The following is a 20,291-nucleotide window of genomic DNA, read 5'->3' on the forward strand; positions in this document are numbered from 1 at the left end:
GGGAGCAGAGAAGGGGCTGATCGTGCGCTGCTTGCTAAGTTACTTCGTGTATGCATAGCGCAGTTCTGTCACTGTTATGGCCTCGTAGCGCTAGTGACGAATGCCTGTTGTTTTATACCGACGTTATGTCATATTGGTACCGAGCATAGTGCTTAGATTACTAAAAAGCCTTTTCAAAGCACCAAGAGGGCAGAGAAGAGACATCACTGGTAATGTAATCGAGTTGTGTGCTCCATACTTCAGCCGTTGCTGTAGCTACACAGCACTGCACGAGGTCTCTCCAATTATACTGATGCCTGGACATCCTGGTACTCCGGATAGCGCCTTGACTGCGCCGAGACCTATTTATAACACTAAAGGGACCCGAATGAGGTGAGGAGCGTGAGATAATGTGAAAACAAGAGCTACGGAAACTATATGGAAAGGGAACGAGGCGGCGCCAGGGAGCTTCACAGCGCTAGGATAGAGAGGGATCCTGAATGTGTGTGGGGGGAGGGGGCGGCAAATATTAGTGTTTGACGTCTCCCTTGACACATCTATGAGGGGTACAAAGAGCTATGAATATACAAAAACTGCCACAACTAAATATTATACTAAATCATTACGTAGACAGAGAGTGAGAGAACGGAGCGCACTGAAGCCACAGAGGGACAACTGAGTGCTCTGAAGCCATCGGACATGTCGGAAGCTCGCAGTAACGTCTTGCCTGCGCCCCGGAAACTCTGGGACCCTGAGTCTGCCACAATATTTCCTACTCTGGTCCCGTCACCGCTAATGTCTCTACGTACCTGCGTTGTTCTCTCTGTGTGTAGAAATTCCTGGTGAAATCCGACAGACATTTTCCCATATTCGACTAAAAGCCCCTGTACCCAACTATCAATCAGAAAAGGCATTTATTAGGGGGTTTAAGGCAGTGCTTACTTTGTGCTTGTTGTTTCTGGTGCAGAGCACCGGCGCTTATTTTTCTGCCTCAAGCATTTACTGCGAGCAAACGCCTCGTATGGGAATGACGGAGGAAGAGAAAAACGAAAAAGCGTCACAAAGGGAGAAAGCAGAAAGCTGCAGGGATGAGCTGAGGGGGCAGGAGTGGCTGTAAATGGATTCAAGAGGCCTGAGACGCAGTGGTGGCTGGTGACTGAAAGCAATGGTGGGGCACAAATACAAGACGGAATTGCACCTTGTGAGTGAGCCTCACTACCCACATATTTCCATTCACCTACTCACCCACTGCCTTTGGTCAACTACCCATTTACTCATCCACATTGTCATCCACTGCCATTCACACAACTCTTATACACAGACACCAACATTTTCTCAGCCACTCTGTCAAGCCCTACAAACACTTATTCAAACAAACACACATTGCCTCAGCCATCCAGTATCCAGCAGTTTCAGTGATAAAAGCTACACGTTTATTTGAGCTGCGGATTACATGTTTAATATGACATCTCACGTCATTAGTCTGCAGAAGAAATAAAACAATAACTAGCCATGATAAATTACTGGAACCATTACTGCCTTTGAGAGACGAAATCACCTACAGAGGCAGTGAAGGGAGAGGAGAGCTAACAGATTTTGTTCTTATTGTCTGTAAAAAAGATAGAGCTCCAACTTACTTGTGTGCAGGGTTGACTTTGGCATATTTATGATTTGAGGTCTTCAGGTCACACTCCTGTCTCCCAGAGAGCCCTGGATGAAGTTATTTATTGTATTTATTCCATTTCTCTGCCACAGACTGCTTGTAATGCAGGAAAAGGGGATTTTCTTTGCGCAATGCCACATTCTTTTAATAAAATGTGGCCTCTGGTATGTAGACCCCACTGATCACACCCCACCATTTGAGTAAATGGTGGAGAATAATATCGAGTGACATGAAGTTTTCAGAAACCCGGGCTGAACAAAAAACGCTCCATGCTGTTTACTATCAGGGCTTCTGGTGGAGGAGGAGATAAGGCAGGGACGTCACTGCGTTCTGAGAAAGCGTAAGGGCTTTGCGTGGGCCAGCCCTGTCAGCCCCACTGAAGCCCTGTCAGCCCCACTGAAGCCCTGTCAGCTCTACTGTGCAGCTTTCAGCCACATACTGACGCAGGCGCAGTGGGGCTTTTCAAAGTGCACAACTTTCACTCGGAAAATGTTGTGCAGAAAATGTTTTACTTTCATCATGTAATTAAATATATGCTTCACTAGAGAGGCCAGAGAAGGCTAGGGGCGCAGCCCCTTAGCCCTTGAACATCAGCCGCCCCTGCTAAGATGGCTTCAGGATTACGCGGCCTCGGTGTTCCGTGTTCGCACATTATATTAATTGCAGCAGCCGTGTGTTTAAGAGGAGGGCCTTGGGCACCGACACCTTTTTATTCACAAATTAAGCACTGGTATAACGCCTCCCCCAAACGCCCCTGATCAAGCGGCCTGGTTTCTTAGATATGGAATTTTCTTCATAGAGATTCATTTCAGCACCTCCAACACACCTTTAGAGGGAAACTAAAAACCTGGCTAGTCAGTCACCAGATAAACTAATTTCTCATCCCCAATTCAGATTTTTCATGCCAGGATGCTGCCCTGTGAGTGGGCAGCAGCACGGTCGACAAGATTTTCATTCATTCAAACTCTGCACCCCCTTGGCCTTTACACTTGCCTCTACGCTTTCAGGTACCGTACATCAATCTCTGCCCTACACCCCCCACACCTCTAAACTGACCACTTCTGCACCTGCAGTGATGAGACTAAAGCCATCTTGTTTTTGAACACAGGACAAATTATTCGTTTCACATTTCTTCATTTATATTTTCATGTACGTATGTGACTTTATCTAGTACAATTTATATCTCCTGATTTTTAACCATATCATCTTAAAATCTCTATTTATGTATACCTTTTATACGTGGGTAAATAGCTACATATTTATATATTGTCCTGCCACTGCAGAGAAAACAAAATTAACTATTTTTCCCAAATCACTACTCTGACACATTCTATTCCCAGTCGCGGCTCGCGCAAAGCAGAAGGGGCAGAGCGGTGCGCGCGCGGAGGGGAGGAAATAAATGAAATCTAAAATAATTTTAAAAACAAAGCACTTACCTTACCGCCGCACGGCGCTCCGCTCCTCCGTCTCCTCACTGCAGGCACAGGCTCCCAGCCTGCCCTGCGCCAATCCTGACGCTGCTTATAGCCCAACCAGGGCACTCCCATGCAGACCGGGAGCCTGTGCAGGCTCTCTCCAGCCCGGCCGCAGGGTTGCTGGGCTGGAGAGAGCCCTGTGCGCATGTGTGTTTGGCCGGCCAAACACACATGCGCTCTGAGACTCCCCCTTATTGCTTGTAACCCCTGTGGCCCTGCACCTTTCCCCCAAAAAACGATCATAAACACTGTTTATGATCGATTTTTGGGAATAGGTTTGCAGCTGCCGCTGCTGGCAGGGGGTGACGCTCCTCCGCCCTTATGGAGAAGCCGCCCCTGCCTATTCCTCTTTCAAAATCTCCTCTACCTCCACTCTCTGACTCACCCCAAACCTCTTTTACTACCATGAACTACTAAACAACCCTTCCAAAACCTCTTCCGTCCTCCATGCATCCTTTACCCTGTTCATCCAACTAACAGGCTCACAGGTCCACCACTCTCAATAACAACTTGTATTTCCCTCTACTAATCCACCACTAAAGCGCCTTGGGATCCGGAGTAGTGTGCTACTCACTGGAATGAGCTTCAGCGCCTCCTCTCAGGGGTAGTAAGCGCCGTATTAGTAAAGTTACATATTTTCTTCATTTTCTGTGGCTTCACAGGATGCTGTTCTCTTTCCCTGCAGGCCACCCCTTCCGGAGAGAGAGACTGCTCTCCCTGCTGCCAGAAGACCCCCTGGTGCACCTGGGGGACCCGGTCCAGTTTAACTGCTCCATGCCCTGCCTGGAAGCCACATTCACGTGGAAGGGGCTGGACACCAAGGCTGGCCAGGTCACCTCCACCCCCCGGTACAGCCTGCTCTACATAGCCAGCACCGCCCTGCACAATGAAGGGAGCATCATCTGCGAGGCCACCTGCCAGGGCCGCAGGGCGCAGAGGACCAGCCGACTGCAGCTCTATTGTAAGTTTGGGGTGATGGGAGGGAAATGGGGTGTCTGCACTGCATTTCTAATGCTTCTGTTAGGCCACAATTGTCTGACGTAGGCCCAGAAGAGCCCGTTCCAGGGTAGGGTTCAAGGAGAACCACCAAGTAGGTGTTCTACTTAGATTTGTTGTGGGCACATTTATGTTACATGACTGCCCTGACCTGTCCATCCTGGACCCACACTGGACATCACAATGTTAATCCTTCTTAGGCATTCAACTCTCACTACTGCCCACAAGCAACACTCCTGGGTGAGCCCATGGTTACATTTAGAGTGCACTGGGTCACCCATACCTGAGACACTGTGTACACCACAAGCTGTGGTAGATCAGAATCAGAACAGGCACATATCAGGTTTAAAACCCGTCCGTCGGGCATCACTCTGAATATTGTGGGATTTGACTCTGATTTTTAAGGCTAATGATCTGTGTTAAGATGTGGCCACTCTACATTTGACACCAACATACAAGTAATGGGTCTGTATCGACTTGTGAACCCTCAGATTTTGGAACCATGAAGTTGCCTAAAGAGCGGGGGTTCTTGTAATGTGGCCACAACACACAGGGACAATTGAGTCGGAACAAAGCCGTGAACTCTCAAGGTTTGACTCTCACATTCAAGCAATAGAGCTGTTTCAAGACTTGTGAACTCTGAGATTGTGGGACAATAGAGCTGGATAAAGACCAGGGGACTCTTAAAATGTGACCACAATACATAGGGACAATTGAGCCGGAACAAAACCTGAGGGAGTCATAAAGTTTGACTCTAACACACAAAGCAATGGATTTGTGTCAGGACTTTGGGTTCTCAGATTTTGACACGCACACAGGAATAGGGGAGCTGAGTCAAGACTTGGAATCTATACAGTCTGGCGATAAAACGGACGGACAATTGAGCTGGGCTAAGACTTCACAGTTCTCAAAGATTTTCACTAAGATATCGATAACTGGGGCTCTGCCTATTCATGGAAACCCTAAAAATGTGAGATGTGCCAGGACTTGGGAACTCCTAGGGAATGGAGTTGTATAAAGGATTGGGAATTCTCAGAGTTTGTCCCCAAAATATGTGGCAATGAAGCTTCTGGAATAGGAAATACCCCACATGGTAAACAAGCATGTGCCCCTGCCCTGTGTGCCAACTATGTGTATCTGGTAGCCTGACTTTTTTATATTTGGCCCTGGTGTCACTCTAACCCATGTACATGTACAGCGGCCTAGGCCTGTCTCCCGGACTTGTCCTGTGACCTAAAAGGGTACATCAGGGGTGCCCTCATTTGTGACAGAGGACTACTGTCCCTGTCATGGTTTAGCGTAAATAGCAGTAGTGGCCGGGGGCCGTGTTTTGTGAATCCACAGCTGTGACCACATCTTCTTATCTGGGTCACTGGACTGGAGGCACTAGACCATCCTTGAAAAGTTGTGCTTCATACACCAGTTGCTGTGTTAACATCTCAAGTGTGTGTTAAGCATGCTGTGTTTGCCTCTTTCGCACCCCATGGATGTACCCAGCAGCGGCTCCTCCACTATGGCGGAGGAGTGTCACCCTCCCGCCAGCAACAGAAGCTGCAATCCTTTTACAACCAAAGGATAATAAACATAATCTCAATTGGTTAACTACCTCATTGAGAAGCCTGTGGCTGTTGTCCTGCGCGTCAGAAGGGGAGTGGATTGTACTTGGCCCAGATTACAGAGCCACGGTAGAACAGGCCCCCGGACAGCAGTGACAAATGACCTCAACCCTTATGGTTGTAGCCCAGTAGCACCTTGTTCATGGCCTTGACAGACAGTGGCAACTGAACTGGAAAAACACTTGGAAACTTGCAAACTTTGGCCCTAATATAAAGGGCAATGCTGAAATATTTTGAAACCTTAAAAATATGTTATGACGTCTTGCACCAATTCATCTGGGCCACAACATGGGGATTCTTACATTTAGACCCTAACTGTTAGAAATGGGGTTCCTGGTTGACTAGGGTATGTACCTAAGCAAGGCAGAACTCACCCACTCTAGTCAGGGCGAGGGAGTTACACACCCAAGATAACCCCCGCTCATCCACTTGGTAGCTTGGCATGCGCAGTCAGGCCTATCGCAGAGGCAATGTGAAAAGAATTTGCACAACACACATGTGACGCACTATCTCCACCACAAAGGAAACAACGCCAAGTTATATAAAAATAAATGTATTGTACACATCATTAGACCAAACACAGCATGTCGGTAATACCCTGCTACTCATGCAGTTGTCAGAACATTACACAGTACTGTTACCCTGCAGAAACCAGCAGTAGTCACATATAACACACAGGTTACCTATTATTCTGCAACATAAGCAGTAGTCAGGAAAACATTACTACAATAACGCACACGTCATAAGATCCTCATAAATGCCCATAACACGAACATTAGCAATCAGATGGCAAATTATACAAAACAGCAGGTCAGGACAACATTCCCAGAATGTTTGTAATGAACATGTGGCCATTCAAAATACCTGTTTGTTTTGTGGTGAGGGCACCTCGGGTGCCATGAAGTAAAACAAGGGCCCCCAGCACTCCTCAGTGCCAAAACAGGGGGGAGGGTGTCTCCTGATAGCGGGGAGGAGGGCGGCACACACCCCCTCCATTTTTATACAGGGGCCCCTCCTCGGGCACACACCTGATCGGGGTGCCCACAGTCCCTGTGGGCCCCTCTCTCCTGGGGCCATGACCTGCCCTCCCGGGGGCATCAGAACCACAAACAGAACAAGGGGCCAAGCAGTGCGGCGGGCCTCCAATGAGGCTTCCTCCCCACCCACAACCTCTGACAAAATATGGGCCTAGTGGGGCGTGGAGCCTCGGATGGGGCTTCCTCCCAAAAATGAGGGCCTGGTGGGGCAGGGACCCTCCGATGAGGCTTTCTCCCCACCCATCCTCAGGTCGCAAATGAGGACCCAGTGAGACAGGGAGCCTCTGATGAGGCTTCCTCCTCGCCCGCCCTGGGAACATGGACCCGCCCACACCCGATCTGGGACTCGAGTCAGCTGCAGCCCGCCCGTGCCACACCGGTGATTTCACCAGAGTCGGTGCCTGTTGGTGCCCCAGGAGCACTCCTCAGAGCATGCTTCACCGTGGGGGCACCGTTAGGTGCGCGCTCGCTCCAGTCTTCACTTAGTGGCACAGGACTTGGCGCGGTTTAGATGCGCTCGGGTTTTTGTAACGCCTGGGTCACGGTGGTGATTTCTCAGCAGCAACGAAGCGGAAGTGCTTCCAATGTGCTCAAATAAAACAAAAGACACTTCTCAAGGTGCTAGATTCTGCTAAGGGAAGGCGCTTTACAGGCGCTTCAGGAAATGGAAGGAAGGTACTCTCAAGGTGCTAGATGCATTAAGAAAAGCACTTTCTCCAACCGAGGCTGCCCACACAGGACTGCCCTTGCACTGGGAAGCTCAGAGCTGCAGAGGGCTGGGGCCACAGCACCCAGCCTCTGGGGACACAAGGGGCACACAGGGCCACAGCACCCTGCCTCTGGGGACACAAGGGGCGCACAGGGCCACAGCACCCAGCCTCTGGGGAAACAAGGGGCGCACAGGGCGGCAGGGCCCAGCAGAAGGCCAGCACAAGGGGGATGCAGTCAGTGGCAGTTCCTCCTAGTGACCCAGCAGGTCACAGGTCAGCACAGCAGCAGCAGTCCAAGGCAGATCCTGGTGAGTCCCCCCAGCAGCATTCTGTGCCCAGTTCCAAGTATGTTGCAGTGTCTCTAGTGTGTCATTTTCATGGGGTAAATCCCTTGTACTTATAATCAGTTTTGCAAAGCACTAACAAAGAGGGGGAGGGAAGGTTCTAACCAGTTACAACTGGTTCCAGGAGTGTCTCCTCTCTCCTCCAGCACTGGCTCTAGACATCAGTAGGGGGTAAACAAGCCCTTTGTGTGAGGCCAGGGCACAGCCTTTACAGATGCATGTGTACCCGCCTCCCCTTCTCTCAGCCCAGGAAGACCATTCAATATGTCGATGCACTCTTGTGACACCCCCACCCTCCCTGTGTTCAGGCTGTCTGAAAAGTATGCATGAAGCCCAACTGTCACTCTGCCCAGACGTGGCTTGGAGTCAAGCGGCAAAACACCAGAGTCATAAGCACAGAGAAATGCTCACTTTCAAGAAGTAGCATTTCTGTAATAGCAATAAAAAATCCACTTACACCAGTAAGCAGCATTTCTCACTACCATTGCAACCATACCAAACATGCCTAAGCTACCCCTCATAAATCAGACAATACCCCCTATATATAAGGCAGGACACTTCTAATGCAATCCTATGAGAAGGCAGCACTCTCAGCAGTGAGACACCAGGTTAGGCTGTTTGTCACTACCAGGACAGGCCACGCAACGAGGCACATGTCTTGCCTTCTACATACATAACAGCCTGCCCAAAGGGCTAGCTAGGGCCTACCTTAGGGGGTGACTTACATGTAGCAAAAAGGGAGTTCTGGGCCTTGCAAATAAATTTAGATGCTGAGTCCCTGTGGCAGTAATCTACACACACAGGCCCTGCTCTAGCAGGCCTGAGACAGGTTTGAAAGGCTTCTTGAATGGGTGGCACAAGCAGCGCTGCAGGCCCACTGATAGCATTTAATTAACAGGCCCTGGAAATAGAGATACCACTGTACAAGGGACTTACAGGTAAAGTAAATGTGCCAATTAGATGTAAGCCAATCATACCAACTTTAGAAAGGCAAGCACCTGCACTTTAGCACTGATAAAGTGCTCCGAGTCCTAAAGCCACCATAAAGAGGTCAGAAAAGCAAGAGGAGGAAGGAGGCAAAAAGTCTGGTGATGAACCCGCAAAAAGGGCCAGGTCCAACACTAAAATATCGGGAAATGGAGGTGTGTCAAAACTTGGAAGCCCTAAAAATGTGTCCATAATACTTAGGGACAACTGAAGTGTGAATTAAGCTACACCCAGACGTAGGAACCAGCAATCACTCTGAGACATGAATGATAGCACTGTGGTCGCTCCTTAAAATTCACCCAGGCCATAAGTTATGGACCAATTATGGTCTATGTCAGTCTGTACTAGGCATTGCTGACAGTGTTCAGGGTGGCAGGAAGTGACTCTCTGTGTCTCTTGCTCAGCTCTTCCCGACACCATGCAGGTGGCTCACCACCCAGAGGGGGTATCTGGGCAGCCAGCCCATCTTTCCTGCTCCATCCGATGGGTGTACCCCCTCGATGCCTTGACTCTGAGCTGGTACCGTGGAGAGGAAAGGCTGGAGACCCCAGAACAGCAGCTCGTCAGCAGTGAGGAGGATGACAGAGAAGAGGTGCAGAGTTTCCAGCTGAGACTCGACCTCCCAGGAATGGAGGTGATGGAGGGAGCAGAGTACCGGTGTGAGGCGGAACTCAGTCTGGAGGAAGGCACGAGGCATCGGAATAAAACCTTGAACTTCAGTCCCCATAGTAAGTGGCGTAAACCATGAGCCTCAGCATAAAAGCACATTCTGTGTGTTTTATGCTCTAAATCGCTGCATTTGGCCTCGTCTTCCATATGTTGAGATACCGGATGTGCCGTGTTATCCGTGTCTATGTCCTCCCTCTGTCTCCTTCTTAGCTTTAGCGCCTTTGTCTCCTTGGGGTGTCCACCCCATTTGTCTCCGTTGTATGTTCAGTCCCCCTTTGCCTCTTTTCTATTTTGAGTCACTCTGTTGCCTATTATGTTCAGTCCATTTTATTCTATGTTAAGCCCTTTGTCTCCTTTCTTGGTTTACTCCTCTTGTCTCCTGTGTTTACTCATGTGTCTCCTTTCTGTGTGCACTCCTTTTGTCCCTTTCTATGGTCAGTCGCTCTGTTTCCTTTCTATGTGCACTAACGTCGCTCCTTTCTATGGTCAGTCCCTTTGTCTCCTTTCTGTGTGCACTAACGTCTCTCCTTTCTATGGTCAGTCTCTTTGGCTCCTTTCTGTGTGCACTAACGTCTCTCCTTTCTATTGTCAGTCCCTTTGTTTCCTTTCTGTGTGCACTCCTTTTGTCTCTTTCTATAGTCAGTCCTTTCTTTCCTTTCTGTGTGCCCTCCTTTTGTCCCTTTCTATAGTCAGTCCCTTTGTCTCCTTTCTGTGTGCTCTTCTTGTGTCCCTTTCTATGGTCAGCCCTTTTGTTTCCTTTCTGTGTGCACTCCCTTTGTCCCTTTCTATGGTCAGTCCCTTTGTTTCCTTTCTGTGTGCACTCCTTTTGTCCCTTTCTATCGTCAGCCCCTTTGTTTCCTTTCTGTGTGCCCTCCTTTTATCCCTTTATATGGTCAGTCCCTTTGTCTCCTTTCTGTGTGCCCTCCTTCTGTCCCTTTCTATGGTCAGTAGCTCTGTTTCCTTTCTATGTGCACTAACGCCTCTCCTTTCTATGGCCAGTCCCTTTGTCTCCTTTCTGTGTGCACTAACGTCTCTCCTTTCTATGGTCAGTCCCTTTGTTTCCTTTCTGTGTGCACTCCTTTTGTCTTTTTTCTATAGTCAGTCCCTTTCTTTCCTTTCTGTGTGCACTCCTTTTGTCCCTTTCTATGGTCAGTCCCTTTGTTTCCTTTCTGGGTGCACTCCTTTTGTCCCTTTCTATAGTCAGTCCCTTTCTATAGTCAGTCCCTTTGTCTCCTTTCTGTGTGCTCTTCTTTTGTCCCTTTCTATGGTCAGTCCTTTTGTTTCCTTTCTGTGTGCACTCCCTTTGTCCCTTTCTATGGTCAGTCCCCTTGTTTCCTTTCTGTGTGCACTCCTTTTGTCCCTTTCTATGGTCAGTCTCTTTGTTTCCTTTCTGTGTGCCCTCATTTTGTCCCTTTATATGGTCAGTCCCTTTGTCTCCTTTCTGTGTGCCCTCCTTCTGTCCCTTTCTATGGTCAGTAGCTCTGTTTCCTTTCTATGTGCACTAACGTCTCTCCTTTCTATGGCCAGTCCCTTTGTCTCCTTTCTGTGTGCACTAAGGTCTCTCCTTTCTATGGTCAGTCTCTTTGTCTCCTTTCTGTGTGCACTAACGTCTCTCCTTTCTATGGTCAGTCCCTTTGTTTCCTTTCTGTGTGCACTCCTTTTATCTCTTTCTATAGCCAGCCCTTTCTTTCCTTTCTGTGTGCACTCCTTTTGTCCCTTTCTATGGTCAGTCCCTTTGTTTTCTTTCTGGGTGCACTCCTTTTGTCCCTTTCTATGGTCGGTCCCTTTGTTTCCTTTCTGTGTGCCCTCCTTTTGTCTCTTTCTATGGTCAGTCCCTTTGTTTCCTTTCTGTGTGCCCTCCTTTTGTCTCTTTCTATGGTCAGTCCCTTTGTTTCTTTTCTGTGTGCACTCCTTTTGTCCCTTTCTATGGTCAGTCCCTTTGTTTCCTTTCTGTGTGCCCTCCTTTTGTCCCTTTCTATGGTCAGTCACTTTGTCTCCTTTCTGTGTTTCCTCATGTCTCTCCTTTCTATGGTCAGTCCCTTTGTTTCCTTTCTGTGTGCACTCCTTTTGTCCCTTTCTATGGTCAGTCCCTTTGTTTACTTTCTTTGTGGACTCCTTTTGTCCCTTTCTATGGCCAGTACCTTTGTTTCCTTTCTGTGTGCACTCCTTTTGTCCCTTTCTATGGTCAGTCCCTTTGTTTCCTTTCTGTGTGCACTCCTTTTGTCCCTTTCTATGGTCAGTCCCTTTGTTTACTTTCTTTGTGCACTCCTTTTGTCCCTTTCTATGGCCAGTCCCTTTGTTTCCTTTCTGTGTGCACTCCTTTTGTCCCTTTCTATGGTCAGTCCCTTTGTCTCCTTTCTGTGTGCACTCCTTTTGTCCCTTTCTATGGTCAGTCCCTCTGTTTCCTTTCTGTGTGCACTCCTTTTGTCCCTTTCTATGGTCAGTCCCTTTGTTTCCTTTCTGTGTGCACTAACGTCTCTCATTTCTATGGTCAGTCCCTTTGTTTCCTTTCTGTGTGCACTAACGTCTCTGCTTTCTATGGTCAGTCCCTTTGTCTCCTTTCTGTGTGCACTAACGTCTCTCCTTTCTTTGGTCAGCCCCTTTGTCTCCTTTCTGCGTGCACTAACGTCTCTCCTTTCTGTGGCCAGTCCCTCTGTTTCCTTTCTGTGTGCACTCCTTTTGTCCCTTTCTATGGTCAGTCCCTTTGTTTCCTTTCTATGTTGAATCACAAGGTTCCTTTTTATGTCGAGTCCAGTTTTTATGGTGAGACATTTGCTTCCTATCTCTAGTTACTAGCATCGTCTCTTTCCTGAGTTTACCCAGGTGCCTCTTTTCCATGTCCAGCTCCTTTATCTCCCTTCTATGCCCAGACCTTTCGCCTCCTTTCTATGTCCAGTCCTTTGGTCTCCTTTCTATGTTTATTCCAGTTGTTGCTTTCCTACGTTAGCTGGTCTTTCTCTTCTTTCTATGTTTGCTGCACCTCTCTGCTCCCCTTTCTATGCCCTCAGTTTGCACCTGTCACATTGCATTAGGAGACGACTGCAAAGTTGATCATCTATGGCGTGGTGATTTGACAATCAAGCTGTTAACTCATAAAACATAGATTGACTGCAAGGTGGCGTGAATTAATCAACGTGTTTTATTCGTAGATGGACATGCTGTGGACCCAACAACTGCCCCCAGTGAGGACTGCTCCACGTGTGGGACTGTTATCACGAACAGTAACCCCACAAACGAGCCTGTGACCAGCACAGGGTTCCCTACATCTGAGACTTCAACCACCAGAGACACCAGGGAAAAGACGGCTGTTGTCCAAGTGAATGCTACTGGGGCAACCGTTCAAGAAATGCCCCACAGTGGGGCAATCACAACCAGATTAAACCCCAGAAATAAAACCGTATTCAACACAGTGAACCCCACAGAGACTTCAGTTACCAGTGTGAACCCAACAAGTGAGACAGTGACAAAACTGAACCGCAAAGCTGAAAAAGCAAGAAAAGGCAGCCTCAGAAACGAGACTGTAACCTACAGATGGAAACCCACACAAGTGACCTCCACTTCCTCACTGAACCCCAGACCTGAGGCTGCACTTTACCGAAAGAATCCTGTAAATGTGACCTCCACTGCCACACTGAACCCCACAACTGAGACTGTGGCCTATGGTGCGAGTCCTAAAAACAAGATGGTAATGTTCACAAAGAACCCCACTAATTGGACAGTAACATTCAGAGTGACCCACACGAATGAGACCGCAGCCGTCAGAGATAATCCCACAGCTGTGAACCCAACCTCCCGAAGGAAACCCAGAACTGAGACTTTAACCACTAGAATTAAGTTCACAACTGAGACTGCACTAGCTAAAGGGGTGGATGGAACAGAGAACCCCAAAAGAAAAATCACTGCTGGGAGCCGGCGTACCATCCTTGGTACTCTGAATACAGGAGCAACAGATTCTATCGCCTTGAGGAGCGGATACTTTGGTACTAAGCCCACTTTCACTCCAGGGGACAACACAGCTCTAACAATCTCTTCCAAATCACACCCCACTGAAAGAGTGCCCCCTAAGCGTAAGTATGAATGCATGGCGCTGCTGCAAAGTAGCATAAACCCCAAATGAAAACTGCAAATGTCTTAAAAAGAGGAGCGGGTTCCTTATCTAACAATAAGATTTCCATGACTCCTCGAACGCTAGGCATCACTGACAATCTCACTCCAGCTCTCATGAGATATTGAGTCTATCCACTAGCAGGTCTCAGGATGCCTGACAATCTGCAGTGTTGCAGCCCTGGGGTTTAGGGCTGCGTCTGCAGTGCCCAGTTCCAAGGAATCACCTGCAGACCCCCAGGGCTTTGCTCTGCATTTATATTCTGCATGCACCCACATGCCTTGGGCCCCATGGTCGCATGCTGGAAATACACAGGCTGGTTGACTAAGTAGTTCCCAGATCTGTGTGGGGCTCTGGATTACCCCTATGTGTGCCTGGAAGGGTCTGGCTGATTTGTTCCGGGATAACCTGGGTCTGCATGATAATGCCATGGTAATGCTCAGGAGTGACAGGTTGATTGGTTCCTCCTGCCTGTAGGGAAGCATGCCTTGAAGAAGTAGACCAGCTACACCAGGGATTCCCTGAGTCTATATGACTTCTGCTCGGGTGTGACAAGGTGTTTGACACTCAACATCACTGCATGGGGGGGTACAGACTGTATGAATGGAGAATATGGTTGACATACTGCAGTGTTGAAAATATCTTATTTATATTGCTACAAAGCTGGGAGGTGCCTGCAGCTCCAATCTCTCTCCTTACCCCTGTTCCGCATATTTACAATGGTCTTGAAACCTTGAACTCCAGGCTTGCCATGCGCAAACACAACAGTTGTTCTTGTTATGAACCCCTGCTTGTGAGTGTATGATCCGCTGCACATTAATTGTCAGAGCAGCCAGCTGTTTGCACCTGTACATTATAACAAAAGCTGTTCATCCATGTCGCAACTCAATGAAGTCACCATTCTTTGTGTTTCTGAAAGCCACGGGGCTCTCTGTATCCTTACTGACCTGTCTCTCCTCTCGCTCCACAGCTGGACCGGATGCAGATTCAGCCACCATTTGGTCAGTCTTCTCCTTCCTGGGCCTGCTGACCTCAGGTCTTGGGGTCCACCAGCTGAACAAAAGATTGAGGTTTCTAGGGAAGAAGAAGGCTTCGTTTGACCTGACCAGACTCTGAGAAATCTGGGCCTTTTTCCTCTCCTACCCATATGGTCCCCTCTTCATCAGATGGATGAAGCTCCAATTAACCCTATCGGGCACTGAACAAGGCCAAGTCTTGAAGGGAGAGCACGATGGACATGACCGAAAGGTTGGAGAAAACAAGAGGAGACAAACACGAGAGGCCTTCTTTGGAGATACAGTGACTTAAAAGCACAATCCGAAAAACAGGGCAACATTTATTTGTAACTATGGTGCTCTTGATAAAGCAGGATACCTGAGACTGTGAGGTGGACATTTGTGAAGTGGGGGAACTGTTGATGCGTGGATGTCTGAAACATCACAGCAGAAGCAATTTTCGTTCGGGTGGGTGGGAGGTGGGGGTGCTACTGCTCCTGCCTTAAAACCAAACTTGTGGTCACAGAAAATCTGAAAATGTAAAGCATGAGGTGGTTACAATACCATCAATAAGGGAGGCTTCCTCAAATAATGTGAGAAGATATACTTGTGCAGGGGGTAAATATTAAGGAACTGGACTTCTGGCCAAGGCTTCCCCAAAATGTGCTCGACATCAGTGGTTTAGCAGAATTAGACTTTTTGTTCAGGGCTAAGCATGTGTTGGTGATTCCTGGGGAGTTTTCCCCATTGGTTCTTGCATGCAGATCTGTCACCCTGTTTGTCTCAATCATGTGGGGTGTATACCGAAGGCATCTCATGCCTCAGATTAATATTCTGAAAAAGACAAAGATCCTGTGAAACTGATAATAATGAGACGTCTTTCCCTCTTTTATGACAACACTGAACTACTTGGAGATCTCAGGAGATGGCAGCGCCACTGGTGCCCACCTGTGGGGGAGCTCACAGAGGTGTCCCCCCCAGCAGGCAGGCCACGGCGGCCAAACCAAGGAGCATGAACTGCAAACAGAGCAAGGGGCGTCTGTACCTGGAAAAGGCTTTATAGATCGGTGTATATAGGGAAATAAAGCTATTTTTGTTTTAATGTGCCAGTTTCACTGCTTGAAGTGTATTTTACCGTGGAACCTAAGTATGGGAGGGAGGTTTTGCGATAATGACACTAATGAACTATTTTGGTAATATTTGTTATTTCAAAGCATCAGTCATTTTCATGTAACTAAATATGTCCAGTGTGTAGAGTTGTAGCACCTTTGGGTAATGTCCGCGCCGTTTAAAAAGGCAGAAATAAGTATATCATTAAATGCCCGACTAAATACAGACAAGGGGTTCAGCCGCCATCTTGGTACGGTAAGCTATGCTCCTGGCTGTCAATACGTGTGCTGCTTCCGGGGGCGGCTGCTCTGACGTCACAACGGGCAGGGCGATCAAAGCTGTAGGGCCCCGCCGGAGCGGGACAAGACCTGTCAGTCACGTTCCTCTTCCGTCCGACGCCTGAGTGGGCGGAGTCGCGTGCGCCGTCGTCACTGCGTTGACGCTTGCGTGACCCCGGTTGCCATGGAGCCGGTGGCGCCGCGCGGTGAGGGAGCAGCGCCCATGGCCGAGCAGCTCCTGGCCCGGGCCGGGGCCCCCGCGCTGATGCGGGCCGCCCTGGTGCAGCTGCTGGAGGCGCGGCCCCCGGAGCCGCTGCGCTTCCTGGAGGAGCTCTTCGGGGCCGTGGCCCAGGGCGGGCCGGAGGCGCCGAGCGCGGAGCGGGCGCTCTGGTACCTGCGGCTGGCGCCCTACACCCGGAGGTGAGGGCCGCGGGAGCGAGGGGAGCCCGGGCGCGGCGCCCCGGGGCCTGCGGTACTCGTGCAGTTACTGTCGGGTGGTTGTAAAGCGCCTCTCGCAGCCGCTAGGCCCGTGGTCCGGGTGTCAGGCCCCGGGAGGGCCCCCAGCGCCCACCTGGCAGCGAGCCGGTCTCTGCAGGGGAGGGGGTGGGCGCCAGCTCAGCCCCCAGCTCAGCCCCCAGCTCACTGGTGCTAGGCCGCCAACACTGCTGGCTACACCCATGGGTTTTTATGTATGAAAGGCCATTTTTAAAGGTTAACTGCTCACCGTCTTGTTGCTTGTGGCTAAATGTGGGTGTTAAACTGCTAGTAATGAGGGGCAACCAATGCTCAGACTGTGTAAACAAGGATTAACAGCCAATATGTCTCGTCTGTGACGGCTATTGGCTTTGGCAATGTTTTGTTGCCATGTGGTACAGGACAGCGGATGCTTTACAGCGTGGCAAAATGCAATTAAAAAAAGAGCTATGTTGCAGTCCAGACTAATGCACTTTAGTTTTTAATTAAGTGCATTAGTTCAGTCCCTTTATATTATTATTTATAGCAATGCTACATAGCAGCTAACCTGCTATTCAGCAAGGCTACAAATCATTGCCAAATTCAGCCCTGCCCATGCGGCACAGCATGAACAAAATGCAATAGGAAAGTGAATAGTCTCAAGGGGGAGACCTATTGGCTTTACCAATGCTTCTTGGATCTCTGCACAGCAACCCTATTATTCTGAGTAAATCAATTAAGCTCCCCATTCATGAAAGAGAAGTAAAAATCCTACGATGTGAAGAGAGTAATTGCGCTAGTATCCATGTCTTAGTGAAAATACATTTGGAAGCAGATAATCTGTTGTCAGAATAAACATTCATTTCAGAGGAGAAAAGAGCTTCTTTGAAGTATGTGTGGCACAGTAAATCATAGCTACAAATGGCAAGAGGTTCAACAGCAATGAGGGAGAAAGAAAAATAAAAGTAGTACCTGCAGCATAGCACGATCAGTGGCAAGACAGCAGTCAAGCTGAGGCAACCAATACTTGTCCATGTTCCAGTCGAAAAAAGTAGCAGTAAAGCCGGCATGTGCGAGCCAATCAGAAGGCAGCAAATACGACTGACACTGAAGCCAACACATTTTAAGCAATGGGTGTGCTGCAAGCTCCTGGCTATATACATCTCTCATAAGTGAGAGTGCGTGCTGCGCATGCACTGTTGTAAGGGAGACCTAAAAATGACAAAATAATGAATTAACACTATCACAAAATTATAATTTGCCTTTCCTTGCTGCAAAATTTGATTAACCCTGCCACATATTTTGTCTCTCCTGTGCCACATAATTTCATTGGTCTTGACAATACTCCAGGTTTGACCTGTGGCATTCCAGAACAAGGGGTGAGGGCTACCACTCTCTAGTCTAGTTGGTGCTTAAGAGCCAAGTCTTTGTTTAAAATAACTTACAATCAGATCCTATAATGCCCCAACAGGGAGTGTTCTGCTGTTGATGAGATCAGTACCTCTATCTGACAACATGTAAGTCCTTATTTACATTTTTTAGCACAGGTAAAGTAGTTTATCTCTTAATGTGATCGTCTCAGCCCAGAGGTTGTTCCTGGGGCAGGGTCTTGCCTTGTTTCAGTGATTTGTGAGGTAATGTACTTGTACATTTTTGTCTCTCACGTGGCCATCTCCCTTGTCTGCTGGTTCTGTTCATCCTTTTCATCTGTTATTATTAAAGCATGTGATTGTTTGACCTTTTCTCTCTCTGTGGCCGCACAGGACTGCCTTCAACAACAATGTCAGCATGGCCTATGAGTGTCTGTGCAGTGCTGGCCGGAAGAAGAAGCCAGGCCTGAATGGGAGGGCATACAGTGAGCTGTTGAGTAGGCTGTGCAAGGAGGCCAAGCTCCCTGGTGAGGTCACCTCACCCCTGCTGAAGAAGATCCGGTGCAGGGATCACGAGGCTGTGCCCTTCGATATCTTTCGTTATGGCACGCTGACATGCTTCGTCCTTCTGGAGTACATGACCAAGGCAGGCGCCCTCTACGACCTCCTCAGTGATTCCGGTGCAGTGGACGAGCGGGTCGGCCTAGCAGTCCTGGAGACCCTGGAAGAGGCTCTTGAGGCGAGCGATTGCTTGGTCCCTGCTAGCTACCTGGAGGCTGGCTCTAAGCTAGGCCCTGACAGTTTAGCCCTGGCCATGGATAAAGCCTTACTGGCCAAAAAGCCGAGCTCCTCAATGCACAGGGAGGAGTTTCTGGGGAAAGCAGCTGCCTTGTTCCTCGCTAAAGTGAAAGCCACACACTGACTTTTCAACTTTGTACCTTGTTTGAAAGTAGTTCTTGCTTCGTTTTCCAGTAGAGGCGAGAGGAAGAGCTTTGAACGCGTGAATTTCCTAATTTGAACAATTGTTAATTTATTCATTTTTGCATGTTTTATGTTTGTAAAAACAGTGACTTTAGTCTCGCTAGAAAGACCTCGTGGCAAGTTGTTCTTTTTCTAGTACAGTGTGCCAATAACAGGAATCCGGCAGTTAAAAGTTCCTGTGGCAGCAGTCTTGTGTGACACTACAATGAAGATGTCTCAGTGGATTCTTAATACCAACTTGGACAATAACCGCCACGCACAAGTTGTTCAGTTTATTGCGTCCTCAGATGTGGTTTGGAAAAGGGGAAATGTATATGAAAGCGAACGGTTATTTCTGATGTTTCCTGGATGGACCACATTGCAATTTCGGAAGATATTTGACTTGCGCTACGGACATGTTGGCAGGCTGTATAAAGGAATGATGGCATTGATATTTTTACATGTATTCTTGCACATACGTTATTTTTGGAATATTAATTTTGTTTACACGTATTGTATAAATTATTCAGCCTGTCATTTTCTTTTTTTAAATTTAATAAATATATTGAATGTTTTGTAGGTGTGCGCTATAATCAGTACCTGAAATAGAAAAATAGAAGTGCTTCTGAGAAGTGCCGGTTCTCTCCAGTTAAAAGAATTACATTTTTCGTGAGAAGGGCAGGTACTCTCCCTCTCAGTACTGGACCATTTTAAGCACTGGCTATAATTAGTCATTAACTCTAATAGAGCAAGCCAAGCTACTGTATCGTCAGTTTGTGGTGTCTTCTCGCATTAAGGTGTCTTAGGCACAGTCACACTGCCCTGCTTGGACAATGCTTCGTATCCTTGGGGGAAGGTTGGGTGAGGAGGGGGCTGGTCTTTGGGATCTTGGTAGAAATAGCCCTAACCCCCTCACTGCCACAGGACTGGGGTACGTTGTGTGTTTCATTTGGGATTTATTCTCATTTTCATATTGGTTTGAACTATTCCACCCTATGCTTCTTCTCTAGTGAATCAGTGATACTTGAAAGTCCCAAAAAACCACGGCAGAAGGCGACTCACCTCCCAGATACACATAACTCACCCAAGATCACTTGCTTGTCATCTCATCCTCTAGCAGGCACTCAGCACCGCTAACCGTCTCCGCTTCACTCACCGGATACCGTATAAGTTTTCAAAACTAGTTTGTTGATGCACGTGTGGTCATTGCGGCGAGTCAGTGAAAATAATGTCCCGAATCACCTATCACCGACACGCTAAACCCTTACCTGATACTTTATCTCACTTACCAACCACCAGGCCCTGGCCCAACATTCATCTTCGGGGTAACCAACCTCATCCCATTTGCCATCTCAACCAACATCGTGTTCCTTGAGAGTTCCGGGAGACTAAACTACACATCCCATGAAGGATGCCTTTCTCGGTGTGCTGAACAGTGCTGTCATCACACAGCATACGTCATAGCCAGCTCATAATATGGATTTGCCTCCGCCCCAGTGACGTGACACCCCTTTTCAGAGCTCAACAACGTGTTCCAATGACAT

The 20,291-nt window shown here is 48.4% G+C and overlaps 2 protein-coding genes across 2 annotated transcripts; both read left to right on the plus strand.

Annotated features, from left to right (window-relative positions):
* The first annotated feature begins 678 nt into the window (after nt 1-678).
* On the plus strand, nt 679-15,680 carry MADCAM1 (mucosal vascular addressin cell adhesion molecule 1). Its single transcript, XM_069215874.1, has 5 exons — nt 679-694; nt 3,803-4,078; nt 9,212-9,535; nt 12,626-13,543; nt 14,552-15,680. The coding sequence occupies exons 1-5, from the start codon at nt 679-681 to the stop codon at nt 14,695-14,697; spliced, it is 1,680 nt and encodes a 559-aa protein (XP_069071975.1). The 3' UTR covers nt 14,698-15,680.
* Nucleotides 15,681-16,105: 425 nt separating this feature from the next.
* Nucleotides 16,106-19,326, plus strand: TPGS1 (tubulin polyglutamylase complex subunit 1). Its single transcript, XM_069217216.1, has 2 exons — nt 16,106-16,384; nt 18,181-19,326. Exons 1-2 carry the CDS (start codon nt 16,149-16,151, stop codon nt 18,707-18,709), a joined length of 765 nt encoding a protein of 254 aa, XP_069073317.1. The 5' UTR covers nt 16,106-16,148; the 3' UTR covers nt 18,710-19,326.
* The last annotated feature ends 965 nt before the right edge of the window (nt 19,327-20,291 follow it).

Source organism: Pleurodeles waltl, chromosome 12 (genome assembly GCF_031143425.1).
Source record: "Pleurodeles waltl isolate 20211129_DDA chromosome 12, aPleWal1.hap1.20221129, whole genome shotgun sequence".
NCBI lineage: Eukaryota > Metazoa > Chordata > Amphibia > Caudata > Salamandridae > Pleurodeles > Pleurodeles waltl.